The following is an 18,739-nucleotide window of genomic DNA, read 5'->3' as shown; positions in this document are numbered from 1 at the left end:
GCAAGTGACGGTATCTTCCTTTCCATCTCCTCATTTAAAAAAAAAATGGACTCATTGGTTTTGTGGCTGGTTCTTTTTAATATACATAACTCTGAGCATTGCTTTGTCTATAAGATGGATTGGCTATTTGGCATGTGAATTGTGATAATATGCTGCCAGAATATATTACTGTGTTGGTTGCCAACTAGTGTTATCCAGTACAAAAAGGACCTTACATAGAATAGTATAAAGCTGTCAACCTCTGCCTCATTGGATGTGTTCCCATTGGTTTTATATGCACAGTTTATTGCCACATGTCACTCAGCATATCAGAGCCATCCTGGTCCACCTCCAGTCCTTGATTTGATACATCTAGGCATTTACCATACTTGATTCCTATCACATCCTTGTGCATGCATTCTATAAATAATTCTATTGCTTTCTCTTAAATTTTTGTTTATTTCTTTTCCTCCTTTCTCTGAGGGTGGAAAATAAGCTTCTAATGCACTTTATGGCACCACACTGTATTTTCCTTTACTCACACCAAAGAAAGGACGTAGGGCAGGCAAGCACGTGCATGGAATAAATTAGAATTTTGGCTGACCACCTTATCAATAATTTGTCTATCAGAGTGTTATTTATGTCTGGTTATAATTAGCCTATAACATGACACCAAAAGGATGCTTATCTGAGGTGTCGGAGTGTTATTATGCTCGATCAGTGTACTATAAGACTATAGAATCTCGATTCTTTTCACTATATACTTTCGCTAGTATGGTTAACTTCAATGGGACTAGTAGTTTTGATTTGCTACAATTCGGTGGGCGGGGTGGCCTAGTTGTTTTGATATGATAGTCTTGTTTTCTACAGATGGAGCAGATCAAATGGACCTGGTATAACTAAACGCCGCGATCCCTATATATTAACTGTTTTGTAAATTATATTGTCTTTTAACCATTTTATAATCCGATCCTTTTTTTTTGTAATTTTTATTTAACATCCTAGATTATGTAAACGATACAAGTAAATAAATATTATATTATAATATACTAAGTATTTTATAAAGTACTTAAATTATCTCGATCTCCTTCATCTTCTCATTCTCTATCATATTCTCCGTGGAATTGGTAGAGGTGGAAGTGGAGGAGGGGAAGAAGACAAGGGAAATTGATTGTGGCGGCAACCATGGGAGGGAGGTGGTTGGGAGGAAGATAAAGATATGATGGAGGAGTAAAAAAAATATGGGTCAGATTATAAAATTTTAAACATATTTTCTATCTTTCTCAAAAAAGAATTAAATATTTATTTATATTAAACTAAAAAATAAACGAAATTAATTGAATTATTTTCGTCCCTTATTTCAACTATCATAATTAAGAATACCATTTTATTTTATTTTATTTTATTAATTATCTCTCTTTTAACCAACCACTAAAATTAAAATTCAAATGAAATGTCCTTTATTTCGAAATAAGTTCTCATTTGTTTTCAATTTAATTTTATTCTTTTATTATTCCAGAATCGAACAGGCCATGTTTAAATTGCTTATTTCTATTTTCTGCGGTTAATTCTATTAGTTTACATATTCTTCAGTATCCCCAAAAGATGAGGGCCAAAGTCTTAATTTCATCTCAAAACCTACCATGGGAAAACCTCTCAAATGACAAGAGAGATGACAAAAATTGCACAAAAGCCATCTGACCGCATCTATTGAGGAGAGAGGCAGAGGAAGAGAGGCCGAGATCTTCTCACACAAACACAATAAGTCACGTAAAATACATGCAGATGAACTTCGAATATCCTAACTAGAGATTTGCTGCACTGCCATCCTCGATAGCAGCTTTATTAATGCGGACTGTTTGATCCCTCGTTACTCTACAAAATTTAGCTGGCCGCCGTTAGTAGCCTAATAGGTCCTGTTGTACATGCCCTAAGATTCAACAAGTGGACTTTGAGTTTTCATGCACAACCTGCAATACAAAAGACGCATAGAATCATCAAACAAACCAAGAAAGAATTGGAAATTGGAATAAATCTTTAACCGGCGTATGAAAGATCCATATGATCAAAAAACATAACTGTCGATGCTCAATTCCCAGCTAGTTAAAGAAAATGAATGCAGTCAACAGAGCAACATATTAGTGTGAGGTTTGATCTTCTAAACATATTACGATGCAATTGAAGTGGGTTATTTTTTCAAATAATAATGCAAGAATTAAGCTGGGCCCCGAGTGCATTGTTAATTTGTCACATAAATAAGCTCTGCTTTCAACATAATCAAATATTAAGTTTGCAATGGAAGTATCATGTGTAATCTTGGTGATGGAGATGAAAGCAAAGGAAATAAATAGAGCTTCCTATCATGGAATTTTCATAGCTTTGCACGTAACAGAGACATAAAAGACTAACATACCAAAGTTTGGTAACATTCATGTCCTCTTTTTTTATTGCTAATTCCTTAACCTGTTATTTTGTCCTGTCGAAAAAATAGAGAGAACGCATTAGGAATCTTCCAATATCACCACCTAAACGCCAAAAGCAACTGAAAATATAAGTTAGACAAATGGTACCATATCAAACTTCATTCTTTTGATTTTCAATCAGGCATTAATGATGCCAAAAAAAAAAGGAGAAATGTCACACCTGACATAATACTATAATGATAAGGATCACCAATTTGTTGAATCTGACTGGATTGTTGACTCTGCATGCTCAGGGAATTAAATGGCAGAGCATGCTGATTGTTTGCTTGAGCTCTCGCCTGATCAAGATTGGTGAAATTTGGTGGATGGAAGGATGTCATCAGTGGCTGAAGCTGAGTGGATCCGACAAGAGGAAGGCATGGTAATATAGACCTAAATTGTGGCAGCGGAATTCCCATATCTCCAATCTGCATTTCTGTAGCCATGGCATTTCCTGGACGCGTGCCCATGCCCATTTCCATGTCCATCCCCATTCCCATCCCCATCCCCACTCCCAGTCCCATTCCCATATCCATTCCCATTGGCTGCAAGAATGATTGGACACCTGGGAACATTACTGGGTTCATGCTGCACCCCATAGACATAATCTGCACAAATGAAATAGTAGTTAAGAGTGACTGCTGAATTCAGTTGCTTTTGGTGCAGATTAATCCAGCAAAGGCTTCTGCTGGGGCTGATGCTAATGCAAACACCAAACTAGTAACACCATGAGAGTTCATTCATTACTCTAGGACTCTATCAGGATTCAATAGAGAGACTTGGGTATCAAAATTTGGTGTAACTTTGTTTGCCCGAGAAGTGTGAGGCTCAGAGCAAGAGGAAATAAGATCAAACAAGACCCATTAGTAGCGCCAAGCAAGTGATTCTTTAATAAATCAGCACTACGAGTCAGACAAATTCACTTGACCAAAATAGCCAGCCTTATTACAGATAAATTAATTGTAGAATCATGGCATAGGTTGATCAACAGGGAAGCCTCACACCTGATTGTGGTAATACCAAATAGAGCTCCTCTAGTGGACACACAAATAAAACGCCAGAAAAGATCCTGTAAGATCCAGTGCAATTGACAAAATTATCGACTATCAGAGGCAAACCATACTGGAATATAACGGACCCAAAAGCTAATACTACTTCAATATACAGAATGACAGGAAAAGTTGGAACAAATTAAACTCCGGGTAGATTTAACAAATCTCTCTCGTTTATAATTCTTTCCAAAAACAAAACAAAATACTGCACCTGTTAAGTCTAATTCTAAATACACTGCTTCAAGCAAGTAAAATTTGTTTTAAGAAACAATATATGTCTGAAAGAAAAGGGAAAATATGTTAGGAGTACCTGGACTTGTAACTGAAGTGACTTCAAGTATTCAATGGCCTCATCCAACATTGAAGCCTTGTCAGACTGAAAAGTGGAAGAAGTTCCAAATAAGAATCCGAAGTTGACGATTATACGAATAGTTCCAAATAAGAAAGTTTCTTTATTATGACCTTGTTGCATCTGGGTATGAGTTCTTGCAAAGCCTTCATCTTCTCGTTGATCCTATCCCTGCGCTTCTGCATTGTTAAGTATAAGAAACTGAGTCTGACATGAACTAAGGTTATAAAAGAAGAAAAACATATGAGTGAATTGACAATAAAAGCTGAAAGATTGAGTACATACTCTCTCTGAGAGATTGTGGACCTCTGCAGCACGAGACCTTCTTGGAGCTACAGATCGGCGTCGGTCTTTCTTTTCATCCTCAAATTCCAATTCATCATCCTTCGTTTTTTAAGTAAGAAAAAAATACCCAACAAATAAATACTTGGCACAAGAATGAAAGGAAGAAAAAAAGAAAAAAGAAAGCACACAAGGATTTTGGATAAATGGGAATTACTGATTGCTCAATGGACAGCTTAGCAGGAGACTGTACATAGAAGTAATTGCTAAAAGTGACAGATCAACTAGTCCATTTGCAGAATCCTTAATTGTTGATAAGAGATTTATTTCTTTTATTCTAGATAGAATAATATAATACTTCTAATTTCCCAATTATGTGTATGTGGTCAGTTCAGTGAACCAAATGTTCTACCTTCTGCAAGAAGAAAAGCAATTTTCCAGCATTAAACTTTCACAGACAAGTGAATCAATCACTTAAAAGTTCATTTTACTAATCCCAAAAAATTCAAACCTAAACTTCAATGATCAAGAAAGACTCAACTGACACAGAATTGATTCATTAGATCAAACACACTGCATGCTCAGGCTTAGCAACTTGTACGGTTTTAATCTAGTGCCTGACCCAAATGGAAAGACCATTTAAATGGAAGAAAAATTCAGAGATAGATATCATGCCATGAGATGGAATAAGATTCGACTACTCTACAAGGAGATTAGTATTAAAAAAATACGGATTGAAATATGAAGATGAACAGAGAAATAAGAGGAGGGGGGCGATTGTGAGTTCTACAGAAGAGATAAGTTTTCTGGTGTGGACCATATAAATATATGCATACAAAAATTTATATACGGTTAACATGAAAGCATACGGGAATAATTAGGAATTAAAAATAAATAAAATAAAAGTCAATTTACTTTGACCAGGAATTGACCTTTTTAAGAGAATACTTATGACTTCAAGAGTACTGTTCTATTAAAGCTAACCTCGCCGCTATGGTACTCGGAATCATCTCCCAAGCTCGCCTTCCGCTTCCTCAAAGACGACGTCCGATCCCAATTCGACGCTGAATCCCTCGTAAACTGAGTATTCGGTCCGACAACCGTCGACTCCCCCGAAGCCCTCGACCGATTCGCATCCGGCGGCGGGGGTACCGGCGTCCCGCTGTAGAGATCGCCTCCGCTGCCGTTCTCGCGCTCCCCCATCTGGTAGCTAAGCCAGGACGTCATCTCATCCTCCTCGGCGAACAGCCTGGTCGCTACCTCCGCCACAGACACGTCAGCGCGGATGGGCAGGGTCGCGTGGGGCGTGCCCGGGTCCGGGACCCGTATCCGTGCCCCACCGCTAACCGGGTTCAATACCGGCCCCTTCCGCCACACCAATTCCATAAGCTCGGTCTCAGATCTAATCCAAACCCAAATTACCACCATAAGAATTTGATCGCAAGCGTCTAAACAAGCTAAGAAGCGGGGTCTTACGCAAAGTTCCCAAGACTCGTAGGCATGAGGACGTCCTCGTCGTCGTCGTCGTCAACCTTCAACTCGCGAGCGGCGGAGTGTACCTCGAAGTTGGGCACACAGTGATACATCTCCAGACAACAAAAAAGAAGAAGAAAGAAAGATATAGAATAGGAGGAGTTCGAAGATTTCATTTGTATGTATATATATACACACACACAGAGAGGGGGAGGTGTATCCGTACCCATTTTTAGTTAGTTATCATTGGAAAAGGGTGAGAAAGGAATCCGTCGTTTTCCAATTCGTCGTTTTCTTAAAACCGACTCAGACGAGGAGGCGAAACTCCTGCTTCAGCTGCTTGGGATAAGTTGTCGCGACGCATCGGGTGTCGCGAAGTGGAGATCGCGAAAGTTCTTCGGACCGATTGCCGAGAGGGTCTGAAGTCTGTGGGTCATCCTCGCTGTCACCGCAGTAGAATTCCTGTGGCGACGACAGCGGAGTTTCTTCGTGTGGCGTGGGACGTGGGACGTGGGCAGTGAGGAGGTGGTCACGGATATATATTATCTTATGTTATCTTCCCATCATTGTTGTTTCCGGTTATGACTATAAATTATTTAACCTTTTTTGTAATGCAAAACAAAATACATCTATTTTTATATTTGTTACGTCTAAATTTAATTTTAGCTCACTGATGCGAACCACAGATCAGATCACATCAAAAGAAAATTGGACTCAATAGATTGAGTCTAATTTTTTTATTTAATTATTTAATTTAGTTAGAATCTTAGCAGGTTAAGATTTTATTTAATTAGCTAAATCTAACTTTATTTTAAACTTTTTGATTTAATCTCTATAAATAGGGCCCTATGGCTTGTATCTTAGGTATGCTTGGAATGAAAGATTAATTGGCTTTTGCCCTGGCATCTTTCTCAACTAGGCCACATGCCTCTACATCTCCCTCCTCCTTTTTCACCAATCAGCGCCACCTTTTCTGTTGGCACAATCTCGTCTAGCTTCTAATCTCCGTCGATTCCCCCTAGTCTCGTTGGGCAGGCCTACTTCACCCCCTTCATCTTTTTATCTTAAACCGTCTCTACCTCCCATACGGTTTTTACCATAATTGTAGCCAATCATAACTTTCAACCATCTATCACATCCGTATCCGCAAACCACCATCATTTATTGCCGAGCTACCTCCATCAACTACTCGGCCTCTACTCCTATCATTACCTCCATACTATACCTTGGAATCCGTGCCTCCACTCGCGGATCCCAAATCCCGAACTATTATGAATCGAATCAAGCCGGTTCATAACACTCTTATAACTTTATTTTATATCTAAACTAAAATTATTTTTTTATTAAATTTAACTAATATACAGATAAATTTAGAGATCCACAAAATTGTTGAATCTAAAATAATTATTTTTTTAATTATATTTGGCTAAACTAGAGATTAAATTTAATAACCCTTATTATAAACAAATCTTGAGAATGGTAGAATTGAGTCTAGACTCTAGATGATGCTACAAGCTTTCCCACAAGAGGTTCGCTGACCATAGCAGCCTATTTCTACTACGGTTTTGAAAATTATCTCCCTCTCCGTGCTATAGTCGGCCTGGTCAAAGAAGAGCACCCTTCTTCTCCCTTCTCTATTAGCTTTCTCTCCCTTCTCTGTTGACTTCCTACTCCCTTCCATGTTTCCTGTTGCCATCGCAGTTGTAGTCGTTAATACCCAACCACATTCGGCTCAAGCTGCTGCTGCTACTACATCTTGATGAACTGTGGATTGTTCACTTCGGATTAGACTCTCACCTCGAACGCCATGATCACGACCAAGGTGATGGAGAATGCGTCCTGTGAAGAGTCATGGAAGTTCATGCCGTGGTTGCCATGGTTAAGATTGACCAGATCATTATCGTGGACGTCGCCGTTGTCTATCTTTTTTTCTTTTGCTTTTGTTATTATCTTCCGTCCTAGCTCATGATTTGTGCATGAGTGTTTGTGATTGTTATTACTGTTACATGCTTAATACTATAATTGTATTATTGTTCAATCTATTTTTAGCCAAGTGTGAGCCCTATCGCTCTTTCCTTCCTTTATTTTCGTATCAAGTTGTAGATGGATAATGAATTCGAATTTTATGCACCTATTGGCTTTTCCTATAAAAAATTAGCTTTCAGCTGCGAAACCGGTTAAAATTTGTGACACCTAGTCAGTCCTTTACGCTGCTAGAATATGCAGCCATTAGTTTTTTTTTTTACCTTGTCCGGAAAATACTTTCTCGTTAAAAGTGATATATTCTTGATCAATGAATTAAGTGTAATACTGATCAATTCTGCCAACTTGTTATTCTAATCAAATAAAATGGGTCGGGTAGCTAGGAATGATTTTGGGATAGAGGTAAAGAGGACAATGCTCCAACCTTAACAAAATTTTATCCTGTTTATATATCTGATGTCATATTAGCTCCGATTATATATGCATACTTTATGCTCTTGTTATTATATTAAATAGATTAGATAGTTTCTAGTGCCATCTCTGCTACAAGAATCTTTACTGTGGTCAAAGAAGTTTAAATGTCGTCCTAACAGCAAAGAATTGAACATCTGAAAATAAGATGACTTGACTTTACTGAGGAACAACGGACATATGAAATAAATCAACTCTGATCATGGACTGAATGGATTAAGTATTGAATGAGGATTTCAACAACTAAGTGATGCGTTACACCATCTGATATCCAGTAGATATGATCTAGATTGTAATTCTGCTGCTTTCTTTATAAAATTACTTGCTTATAGTAATATTATACAACTTTCTATAACCCATTGCATACTATATACAAGAAAAACTATTGAAAATTGCCTTAAGATCAGAAAAAACTAAACTGGAAACTACAAAAACGTGTCACGGATAAACCGTGCTAATATCCGTGAAGATAATCGGCTCAACACGTCAGGCAGGACAGTTGCTGAGATGCCTGGCAACACTGGAATAAGTTCTCGAATGGCATTTGCAATATTTACATCCTGATGTTCATAAAGTTCGTCAGTAAAATTTCATCAATCAGGTGTAGAATTGCTAATATTCAATAACATTTGCATATAAATGCTAACTGTAGCAAGTAGAAAATTGATGAAACAAAATATACGGATTTCGCTACAAGAAGCAAAAGAAATGTGCAAATATTTCAAACTTGATGCATATGTCCAGCAGAGTGCCATGAAGGGTCCTCCAAAAATCAAAATAAGACGGAGAAGATGCTAATCGTTTTCAAACATACGATAAGTATGACCAGGGGAGCCTAGCATTAACCATAGATATGTGGTGTTATATAATCTTGTAATTACATCTCAGACAAATGCGTAAGCATATATCAATTACTACAAACTGCAATCAAGCTCCAAAATTGATTAATAGCGTATGATGATTTCAAGATTTTACTACAGACTACCAGCAAATATGAAGATAGTAGGGTACCTCATTTAATGTTGTTTTTGAAGTGCCGGCTGTTAGAAACTTAACAACTTTCTGGACATTGTTCAATATAACCTTGTCTTCCTCTGTGATGGTAGGTAGCAAGGCTGCAGTTCTAAGAGGAACCATACTGAAAACAGGAGCAGAGTTTCTGATTCCCAGAGCTGCAGTTATTTGTACCAACTGCTCCCTTGAAACTGCATCAATGGCTTTAACAATCTGGGCAGTCACCAAAAAGGCAACTATCATAAATCTTTCTATTATTTGGACTAAATTAGCTAATCCAGGAAACTATTGCAGTAAATAATCCTCAGTTAAAAATAAAACAACAAAAGGAAGATCACTAAAATCTGCAGATAACTAATATTTATGAAAGAATGTAATGACTACAGCAGGAGTCGGTAAAGGGTATCTGAACAATCAAAGTAGGATAAATTGATAACTCAAGAGAATTACTAGTTTACTGCTTAATGAGAACATCTGGAAGATAATAGCAGAGACTACCTATGTCTAACCATATATGCACTAATAACTAGATCTACCTATCAGAATTACTCAAGTGCTTCTAACATGTAACCTACTAAAATTCTAAAAGAGCAAGTTTCTACTAATATAGTTTGATGTTGCTAAAAGTCTCTCTTTCGAACTTCAAAAACCATTTTTTTGCTGAAGCATTATGGATAGAATTACTTAGAACAACAGCGAAGAAAAACACATAACATTGATCTCTCTCTGTACAGAAATAACATGTATTACTTAGTTACCTCATCTAAAATGAACTCTCGGAAGAAGTTCCCTTTATCGGATAGCAGAAATGCGAGGGCTGCTCTAGCTTGGATGGGCTTCTCTGGCTGAGATGCCATCGATGGAAACACTGGGACTAAATAGCTTGGCTGACTTTGCAAGACACCAAGTTCAGCCATACTTCCATTGAGGCTCTCCCCCCCTCCACTTTTTGCAGCAGTGATGAAAGTCTCAAAGGCTTGCATGACATCAATAAATCTTTCTGCATCAAAAACCCCAGATTTTCCATATATTGTATATCTCAGCGCATTCCTTAACCGAGGAGATTCATCAGTTAAAAGCCTCTGGTATTGGGAAGAAATATGTTATACATATATTAGCAAAATTAAAATCATAAATTTGCAAATATTAGAAGATTTTAGTACATTTATGATCTTATAATGATGATCTTACTATGTCTAGCATGTCAACAGAAACATAAAAACATTGACTTTGCCAGTTGTATACTTGGAATGCACTTAAATTTACAGGTTAAGCTTCACAAGACTATATCAATGGCCTTGTGAAGATCACAGCTTACTTGCCTATTTTTCTTGAGTTTAGATAGTCAATGAAGCATCAAAATACAATATAGATGTGAAACACTGGATATTGAACACTATAGGCTAATGGTTGAAAAAATAATGGGTAAACTAAGATTTAAGGAAACAATTAGAAAAGCAAATTATAAACTTTCAAATTTTTTTAGTCAATCAATATATGGACCATATTTGCAAGGGCAAGGAGGCAATCCAGAAATGAAGAATGAACATCTCCAACTAAATGCAGAAAGGTGAACACATATATAATTGCCCAATTATTTATGAACCATTTTAATTATGTGGTAAATAGGAGAGCAATAACCAATAAGAAGAGCTTTTCAGATATTCGACTTGTCATTCTCTTTTTGTATCAAGAGAAAAGAATACTAATATTAAAACTAGGTACATTAACCAGAGAAGGAATTATTTTTTGGCATAGTTTTGAAAGGAAATGCTTATGCTATTGAAACTCATATAATCATGTAATTTGATAAAAACTTCAAACAAAAAGTAAACCAGATCGCCTTGTTATAGTTCATGTATTATATAATGTCCAACATCAAGTGATACAGAAACATGCAGTATTATATCTGGAGTATAACAACTTATATACAGAGAGTCAAATAAGAATAAAAATCAGTTGAATATTAGAAAGAAGCCAGTAGGATGAAAATGGCAAACCTGTGCAACATATGGATATGCTTCATCAACAATAGCAAAATCAGGGTTTCCCACCAACGCTATGCCTTCTAATACCCCAATAGCTCTGATAATCAAAGCAAAATAAGGGGGTATTCGGAATGGATAGTCAAATGTTATTTGTGCCAAATCAGATGCTAGTTCTTGGAAATTAATATTCTTTGCACCCCCTCCTTCAAGTGCTTGATCAAAAACTTTGGCTAAGACAGGTAAGATTGGACCCAAATTAACTCCTTCAGGGATAAAATCAAGCTTCACAAAGTCCTTAACAATAGCATCATAATCACGATGTATAAGGTGGGCAATTGCTTCTATCATTCCATATTTTTGATCATCAGTTAATTTTGTAACAAGGCCTGCAACAAAAAATGGCACGCAGTGCATCATTTAATATCCAAGTAAACAGAAAAAAAAAAACTAATAAGAACTTGACCACTTGCCAAAGGAGAACTTCGTGTCATCACTGCTGGATGTTATTTGCAAACTTCTAGCCGTATTCTTTAATAAGTTTGAAAATTACTTAAATTGACTTACAGGGAAAAATTATCTTACATCTCATCTAACCAAAGCAAATCGTGCTTTCAGAGGTCATAACACCTCTACCGATAGAACGTAGGTTGACTTTATCTAAATAAGTTGAGGATGAAGAAAGAAAGATGTAGTCTTCTCATGAGAATACAAGGTTCTTTTGGAGAACAGGTGTTTCTGTAATTATATAAGAGACATCAGCCCGACAGGAAGAAGAATTACACTCAGCAAGAAATCCTTTAAGAAACATGAATGAGAGGGAGGGAGCATAACTAGGAGGGAGATATAGGTACTGCAAGTCAACAAAAGATCTTTGAGGGTCTAATGGTCAGCTAGAATCATTGAACATGCCCAAAGTTGAAATATATGTAATATATTTCCTCAGTGACTTCAGTTTTGTGCTTTGATGATCCAATGTCATTTCACTCGGAGTGGTAATCCTTACATTTAATAAATACACTTGATTAAAGTAATAGCCAGTACTCTTTAATCATTTATCATAAGAATGGCTACAGTTTTGTGACAAGAAACAATAAAAAGAGGCTTTCTTATTCTACTACTTTACATGAAGTGCTAATTGGTTTGAGACCAAGCCTCCAGTGTGATCCAGGTGAGCTTGAGAGAGAACAGTAGTTATCTACTTTCTATCTACGACTTTTTCTTCTCTTCTTCCCCTCTCTTTTCTTTCTCTCCTTGTTGTTTTCCTGCCACAGCCTTTTTGTCAGCAGAAACGGCCCAAACAATGTTCCTTTTTGAGTCCAAAACCCTAATCCCTAGAACCTAGAACTTTTGACAACTTCTACTTTTACCTATATTGACTGATTACAGGTGTCATAACGTAGAGATACATTTTCCCTACCTTTTCTTTTCCACCCATTCCTTTTTAACGCATCAAAAGAGCAACATCTATATTAAGTTTCTCAAATGCACTAAATTTGGAAATTGCAAATATCTTATTGTGGCATCTGTAGAATCCTCCATAAGTTATCCAAACAGGATCGAGACTTACCAAAATCAAGAATGGCTAGCTTTCCTTCTGGCGTTCGGATCATATTACCAGGATGTGGATCAGCATGGAAGAATCCAGTATCAAGCAACTGTGAATTTCATTACCAGATATCAGATAGAGGACTAATTAATCTCTTTCCAGAATATCTAGATAAATGAATTTCTTTCTTTAAACTTGTACAGTTGTACCATAAAACAAGCTTAAGCGCCACTTGTTTTTGAGTTAAAACATCATATTACAAGGAAACTATCAATGAATAGCATATGTCACATCGAAGAGCAGCAGATACTCCTAAACTTTCATCTTATGCCTATGGATTTAAAGAGATGGAAAAAAGTACATTACCTGCTTTAGGTAGCATATGACTCCTACATTGACCAGCTCCCCAACATCACTTTCTGTACTTTGAGATAGCTTTTCTCCTTCTATCCATTGTGTGGTAAGTACTTTTCTTGATGTGTACTTATGATATGTTTTTGGTACAACAACCTGGAATGGTAAAAACTTTTAGATGATTTAAACCGCTATATGAAGCACAACAACTGGATAAATCACAAAGCTTAAAAAAATGCTTATTTGCCGTAAGAATGTTCATGACAATAATGCAAAGAAATTTGAGGAGGGCCCTGAATTAATGAACAGAAAACATCCTCAAGAACATAGCATAAGTTCATCGACTCAAGGAAGATCAAGAAAAAAACAAGTCAATGAATAGAATCCCACAGATAATAGATATTGCCCATGATAATGGTTATTGACATATGAAACAATCATCTCACAGATAATGAACATTGCCATCTAAAGAGGCCATCCAGTAATAAAGTTTTTTTAATGAGATAAATGCTACACAATGCGTTTGCTTAATGAAGTGCTAAAGCATAAGTCCTCAAGCTTCACAACTATGACCAAATAAGAAATCTGCTATCAAGAGAAATCCAGAATAGAAAACTGAATTGAGGCACAAAGAGTAGAGAAAGGATAAATGAGCATTTCGTAGTACCAGTAATTGGAATTGGAGGATATATCCGACATTTTCTTATTCTCATAAACACAATTGGTTGGTAACCTTACTTGTTCACATGTATTCAAAAGAAGAATCTTTGCTATACAAAAAGTTTATTGACTTCAAAATATTTGTAGAACAATCTAGACATTAAGGATAAAGTGGCCATCAACTACCTGAGGAAGATCTTCTCTCATCATCTCAGCAAAGAGTGTTCCATTCTCTCCTTCATTTACATAATCAAGTTCTTCAAAAAACCGAGCAGCCCATTCATCTACCAAGCCAACTACATCAATGGATACCTGACAATTGAACAAAAAATAAGTGGTAGAAGAAAACAAGTGTTAATCCAAACTACATAGTTGCTGCCTTACCTGCGGAAATCTGCGGAGAACCAGGCCCAACTTCCTAATAATGAATAGATCTACAGTTACAGTCTCCAGAACATAAGGCCGTTGTACTTTGACAGCTACCAACTCTCCAGTTTCTCTCAAGCGGCCCTTATATACTTGTCCAAGAGATGCTTCATAATAAGAGATTAAAACATTTTAGGAGGACAAGAGGATTTGAAAGTATAATTGCAATGTGTTTATATATCAATGCGGCAAACAGAAGTAGCAATGTGAGTAACAGAACAATAGCTAAAATACTTTGGACTGACATTACCTGCAGCAATTGGCGAGGGGGTTAGCTCAGAATAGATCATAGGCCACGGCTGACCAAGCTCTTCTTCAATCAGAGCCATTGCTAAATCATCTGGAAATGAAGGAACCTTGAGGCATCATGGAAGAAATTAAATTAGCAAATCTCTGGCATTGATATAGTACTATGTAAATTGGCTGGAAAATGTGACAAAAATTCCATGACAAACCACAACTTTCCACCTAAATAAGGTACAAAATGCAAAGTAGTTACCTTATCACACAGCTTCTGCAGCTCAGTCATTGCTGCAGGAGATAATATGTCTGGCCGAATACTGAGAGCTTGCCCAAGCTTAATGTAAGCTGGGCCCAAAGATGTTACTATTTCCCTCAATTCGATGGCTCGTGCCACTTCATTCTAGACAATTCAAGTAGAAGGAAAAAAATATGAAACATCACAGCAAAACATAAATTTATGAAATTTATAACAGAATGAGAGGAAAAAATTAGTAGCAGAAGGCACATGCACTTCCAAAGAAATTAATAAAACAAAGAAGAAAGTGCACTGAATATAGAAAATATCATGTCATTCTTTCAAGTTTCAACAATAAATAAGTAATGAAAGAGTAGATAAGAGGCTGATCAGATGGACCTCTGCCAAAATAAATTCCTCTATATTCATATAAATACAACATATGAACCGATAAATTCATTCTAATAGATAAGGTAGCTCTTAAAGACTGGAATGTAGAAAATCATGGCATCAAGAGGGAAGTTAATAGGATGATCTTCTGCAACAGAGTATGGATTAATCCTATTCCTCGAGGAAGGAGGTTATGCAAAATCTAACACAGTATAGCTAGTTTCTTACCATGATCATGTTACATTCTTTGTAAGATCATTTAACTCTAATTGATTGAAAATATTGAGGAAACAATACTTTCATGCATAGTTATCATAACCGGATCGGACACTGACCTTGTTAGAAATTAGGTCACTAGATTATTGGTTCAACTAGTGATTCACCTGATCGGATCGCTGATTTTTCAAAAATATTTAAATAATATAGAGATAGTTATAAATAATTCTAAAAAATAAAAAAAAATCTATAAATGTAGTATAATTGTACGTATATCCCTCAAAATATATGTTATTTATATAGATACTCACATACTTACATTTCAAATTAAGTCATTTAATAGAAAAAGATAAAAATACTATTAACTAAGAGAAATACTTGAAAACTAAAATAAGGATATTTTTATCTTTTTATATTTAAATTGTTTAAATTTTAATGATAGTTAACTCCAAGAGATATTCATGCAAAAAATAAGGATTTTAAAAGGTATACTTGCAAAAACTATGTATTTTAGGCAATATACATTTAAATATGAACTTTAGAGAAACATACGAGCAAATAAGGATCTTTTTAAGAGTATATGTGCAAAAAAAACTAATTTTAAAATACAAATATCCTAAAAATTATAGGACTAAAATACTATTACGATATAGAATAGAATAACTAAATATTAAAGATAATTGAGTAATTTTGCAAAAGTAATTGATCTGGCCAGTTTGCCAAAAAAATAACTAGGTTGCACAGGACACTAGCTCAACCATTGGGTTAGTTAGTTTTACTAGATTCATTGCTTATCCTGTCTGATAACAAAACTGAACCGGTTTGGTGGTCAGTTCATCGATCCAACCACTCAATCCGATGGTTCGGTTTGGATAATTATGCTTTACCGGGAATTTTTATCACTTAATAGCAAAAAGAAGAAACAAATAGAATAACACACAAGTTAGAAACTTAGAATCAACATGCCCCAAAGTGATTTAACTAGCCTAAGATATGATTAAAGAAACTGAGGAAAGAAAATCTAAAAGGAATTCCTATGTATTCTTAAAACTCATAAGGTACTAACTGAAGAAATGAAATCTTGAAAGAATATAAATACAAGAGATCAGCAATGCTGCAACCCAAACACCATTATAGGAAAAGCAAGTAATTATTGCTCTACCTCTTTGATCTTTTTGTTTATCAGATCAGATAGCAAATGAGATAGAAATCCACCAGCTACAGACAACAACTGTACGATTCTAGTGGCAACAGCTCTGGGACGCTTTCCCCAGTAAGATGCTATGGTATCAGGATCATATACTAGAGGTAACTCCTCGTTGTTCACCGTGTCGACCTACATGAACAAATTGTGAAACTCCGATCCATTAAAACTTCAACAAAATGAAAGCGAATTTAAACTTAGTTATAACAGCCATTGCAAGAGTTGCCAGAATAAACTTGGGATGAAAATAAGATTAATTTATGCCTATTCACGGTATAAAAAAAACCGATAGCATTCCTACACAATGTTGCAAAGAATAGAAAAACACACAAGAAGAAAGATATAGACAAGCAAAACAGTCATTTCTATTGATTTCTAGATATATCAGCATCTCCACACGATGCATCAAAACTTTCTACAACTCATTTAGTACTACAGCAATCATGCAAATTGAGGGCACAAAAAATCTTTCAATAATTCAGCATAATTGCCTACAATTAACCCCGAAAATATGAGTTAGTTCAAACTGAAGAACCAAAGCACCAAATTGACTTCCCCAGCTCACACAACTATAGACCGACCTCAACAAGGCGCATTCGGACATTCTCATCAGCAAACTGCGAATCGCGAAGATTCTGGCCACGGAGTCCTCTCATCAGCGACGCGAGCTGCTCGTCCTCCTCCATTTGCTTTCTCACCTTCTTTATCTCCTCTGACATATTCCCAAATCTCTATAATTATACACAGAAGCCATTAGATTTGACTTAGAACCCATTCAAAAACCTTATAACTGAATCCAATTGCTCTCTTACATTCGAGACTCCATTGGAAGAGACGCGAGGAGAAGGCGCGGGTTTACCGGTGGGTTTCGGCTTCGGCTCCGTGGCGACGGCGAAGACGCCAGAACGGCGTGCCGTGGACCTCCATAGAGACATAGATCGACGATTACTTCTCTTTACGTCGAATATGGATGACGGCGATCGCCGGAAGGAGTCGATGCCGCAGTGGAGGAGCTGAGGCGCCGTTTCCATGGCGAGAGAAGCCGTAACCTCGCTTCCTCTCCTTACCTTCCTATATATCGCGTAAGGAAATCGCGAGATGGAGAGGACGAGACGGAGAAGGGAAGCGAAGAGACGAGACAAAGACGAACACGTTTAACTCGCCGGAGGCTTGGAAGTCGAAGCGAGTGCGGTAGTTAGCGGAGCCTTGCAGTTCTGTTGTTACTCTGGTCTGCTACTGTTAAAATGCTCAAACGCATAAGACTCGATTATTTTTAACCTGATAGAGTCAACTAGGTTAGCAAGATAATGTATTCCTGAGGAGCATCGGAACAGAAGAGAGATGAGTGGGCACGAGTGGACCGTAGTCTTAGTGGACATCTTTGCCCCAAATTTTCGTGACCGCCGACGTGGTAGGGGAGCAAGAATTGGACCGCGGTGGGACACGTGGCTGATTTTAGTGGAGTTAGAAAGGACGGTGTTGCTCGCTTTACCGTCAATTTTAAAACCGGTGGCTCCAAGCTTCTGAGGATGCAATTGGGAGACGTGGCTTCACCTAAAAAGGGTGAGCTCGGAGGAGAATAACAGAGGTATTAAGTGGACTAGAAATATGGGTTATCCGAAAGGATTTTATGCATACATCTCCTTTCCTACTTTTGCTCTTTCACTGAATGGTTTTGTTTTGGGAGTGATTTTATAGTAATGGGGGGGTCATATCTCCATATATTTTTATTTTAGCTTCTAGATTTTCTCCTCTCTTATTTAAAAAGTTATTCTTACAAATGATATCTGACTTTTTAATTTTAGGGATGGTTGTGTGGTTAGCTACCTTATGTAGCTGATATTTTATTAACATGCATGAATGCTATTGAGTTTTCTTGTGATAACATTATAAGTACAATGAGAAGCTTGCTAATTTTTGGAAGAAGTTAAGGTTGAAGTTATTTTTCCTTTTCAAGCTCCAAAATATTTTATTTGTGCGTTTTTGTATGCTAGAAGAGTATTTCCCTTTTAAATATTTTAAAACGAAAATTTTATCTAGGTAATTGTTTATCCATGAGTATGAGAATTTTCTAGCTAAAATTGAATCTAAGTTAGCGGGTTAAAAGTGTGCATCACTTTCTTAAGCTGAACAGGTTACCTAATTAACTTGGTTATCAACTCTATGTCGGTTAATCTCTGCTCTTCTTTGCGGGCACCTCTTGCTATGGTCTATCTGGTAGCCAAACTATCTTAAGTTCCTATAAAAAAAAGTCCAATCATTCCTAGGGTTTTGAATCTAATTGGTTAATAGAAAATGGCTGAGTCCAAAAAGGAGAGACATTGCCGTCCATGACTTGTGCACAATATGATTTTCCCTTATGGCCAAAAGGTTCGAGCTATGTATAGTAAGAAAAAATCTTTCTTAGGCCAA

The 18,739-nt window shown here is 36.7% G+C and overlaps 2 protein-coding genes across 4 annotated transcripts; both read right to left on the bottom strand.

The window, feature by feature from the left end:
- Positions 1–1,661: 1,661 nt before the first annotated feature.
- LOC140788229 (uncharacterized) lies at positions 1,662–5,760 on the bottom strand. Of its 3 annotated transcripts, none has more exons than XR_012108990.1 (8): positions 5,601–5,759; positions 5,109–5,526; positions 4,128–4,226; positions 3,956–4,021; positions 3,804–3,869; positions 2,550–3,049; positions 2,393–2,455; positions 1,662–1,949 (listed from the first exon to the last, which is right to left on the bottom strand). XR_012108990.1 is itself a non-coding variant. In XM_073137398.1 (8 exons), exons 1-7 carry the CDS (start codon positions 5,708–5,710, stop codon positions 2,430–2,432), a joined length of 1,212 nt encoding a protein of 403 aa, XP_072993499.1. In that variant the 5' UTR covers positions 5,711–5,758; the 3' UTR covers positions 1,662–1,949; positions 2,393–2,429. The 3 variants fall into 3 exon arrangements, 2 of the variants coding, with proteins under 2 accessions (XP_072993499.1, XP_072993500.1); XM_073137398.1 differs by having other exon boundaries at positions 2,623–3,049; positions 5,601–5,758; XM_073137399.1 differs by lacking the exons at positions 1,662–1,949; positions 2,393–2,455 and adding an exon at positions 3,446–3,510 and having other exon boundaries at positions 2,893–3,049; positions 5,601–5,760.
- A 2,477-nt stretch (positions 5,761–8,237) lies between these two features.
- LOC140789773 (uncharacterized) lies at positions 8,238–17,607 on the bottom strand. Its single transcript, XM_073139593.1, has 13 exons — positions 17,140–17,607; positions 16,909–17,058; positions 16,286–16,459; positions 14,539–14,682; positions 14,290–14,395; positions 13,998–14,146; positions 13,800–13,925; positions 12,966–13,109; positions 12,621–12,708; positions 11,066–11,439; positions 9,824–10,147; positions 9,063–9,278; positions 8,238–8,611 (listed from the first exon to the last, which is right to left on the bottom strand). Exons 1-13 carry the CDS (start codon positions 17,356–17,358, stop codon positions 8,477–8,479), a joined length of 2,349 nt encoding a protein of 782 aa, XP_072995694.1. The 5' UTR covers positions 17,359–17,607; the 3' UTR covers positions 8,238–8,476.
- Positions 17,608–18,739: the final 1,132 nt, after the last annotated feature.

The sequence above is a fragment of the Typha latifolia genome, chromosome 5 (genome assembly GCF_019914945.1).
Source record: "Typha latifolia isolate L0001 chromosome 5, TyphaL0001v2, whole genome shotgun sequence".
NCBI lineage: Eukaryota > Viridiplantae > Streptophyta > Magnoliopsida > Poales > Typhaceae > Typha > Typha latifolia.
This window is presented reverse-complemented; position numbering and strand designations above follow the sequence as displayed.

What these genes read in the sequence shown, in the direction of transcription:
- LOC140789773 (XM_073139593.1), bottom strand. Translation starts at nt 17,358, where the DNA reads ATGGAAACGGCGCCTCAGCTCCTCCACTGCGGCATCGACTCCTTCCGG. An exon ending in TGAGAGAAGATCTTCCTCAG is followed by an intron (nt 13,110 to 13,799) that starts GTAGTTGATGGC and finishes TTACCATTCCAG; the next exon opens with GTTGTTGTACCAAAAACATA. An exon ending in GAGAGTTCATTTTAGATGAG is followed by an intron (nt 9,279 to 9,823) that starts GTAACTAAGTAA and finishes GTGACTGCCCAG; the next exon opens with ATTGTTAAAGCCATTGATGC.
- LOC140788229 (XM_073137398.1), bottom strand. Translation starts at nt 5,710, where the DNA reads ATGTATCACTGTGTGCCCAACTTCGAGGTACACTCCGCCGCTCGCGAG. An exon ending in CACTTCAGTTACAAGTCCAG is followed by an intron (nt 3,050 to 3,803) that starts GTACTCCTAACA and finishes TCATTTGTGCAG; the next exon opens with ATTATGTCTATGGGGTGCAG. An exon ending in TCATTATAGTATTATGTCAG is followed by an intron (nt 2,456 to 2,622) that starts GTGTGACATTTC and finishes TTTTTTCGACAG; the next exon opens with GACAAAATAACAGGTTAAGG.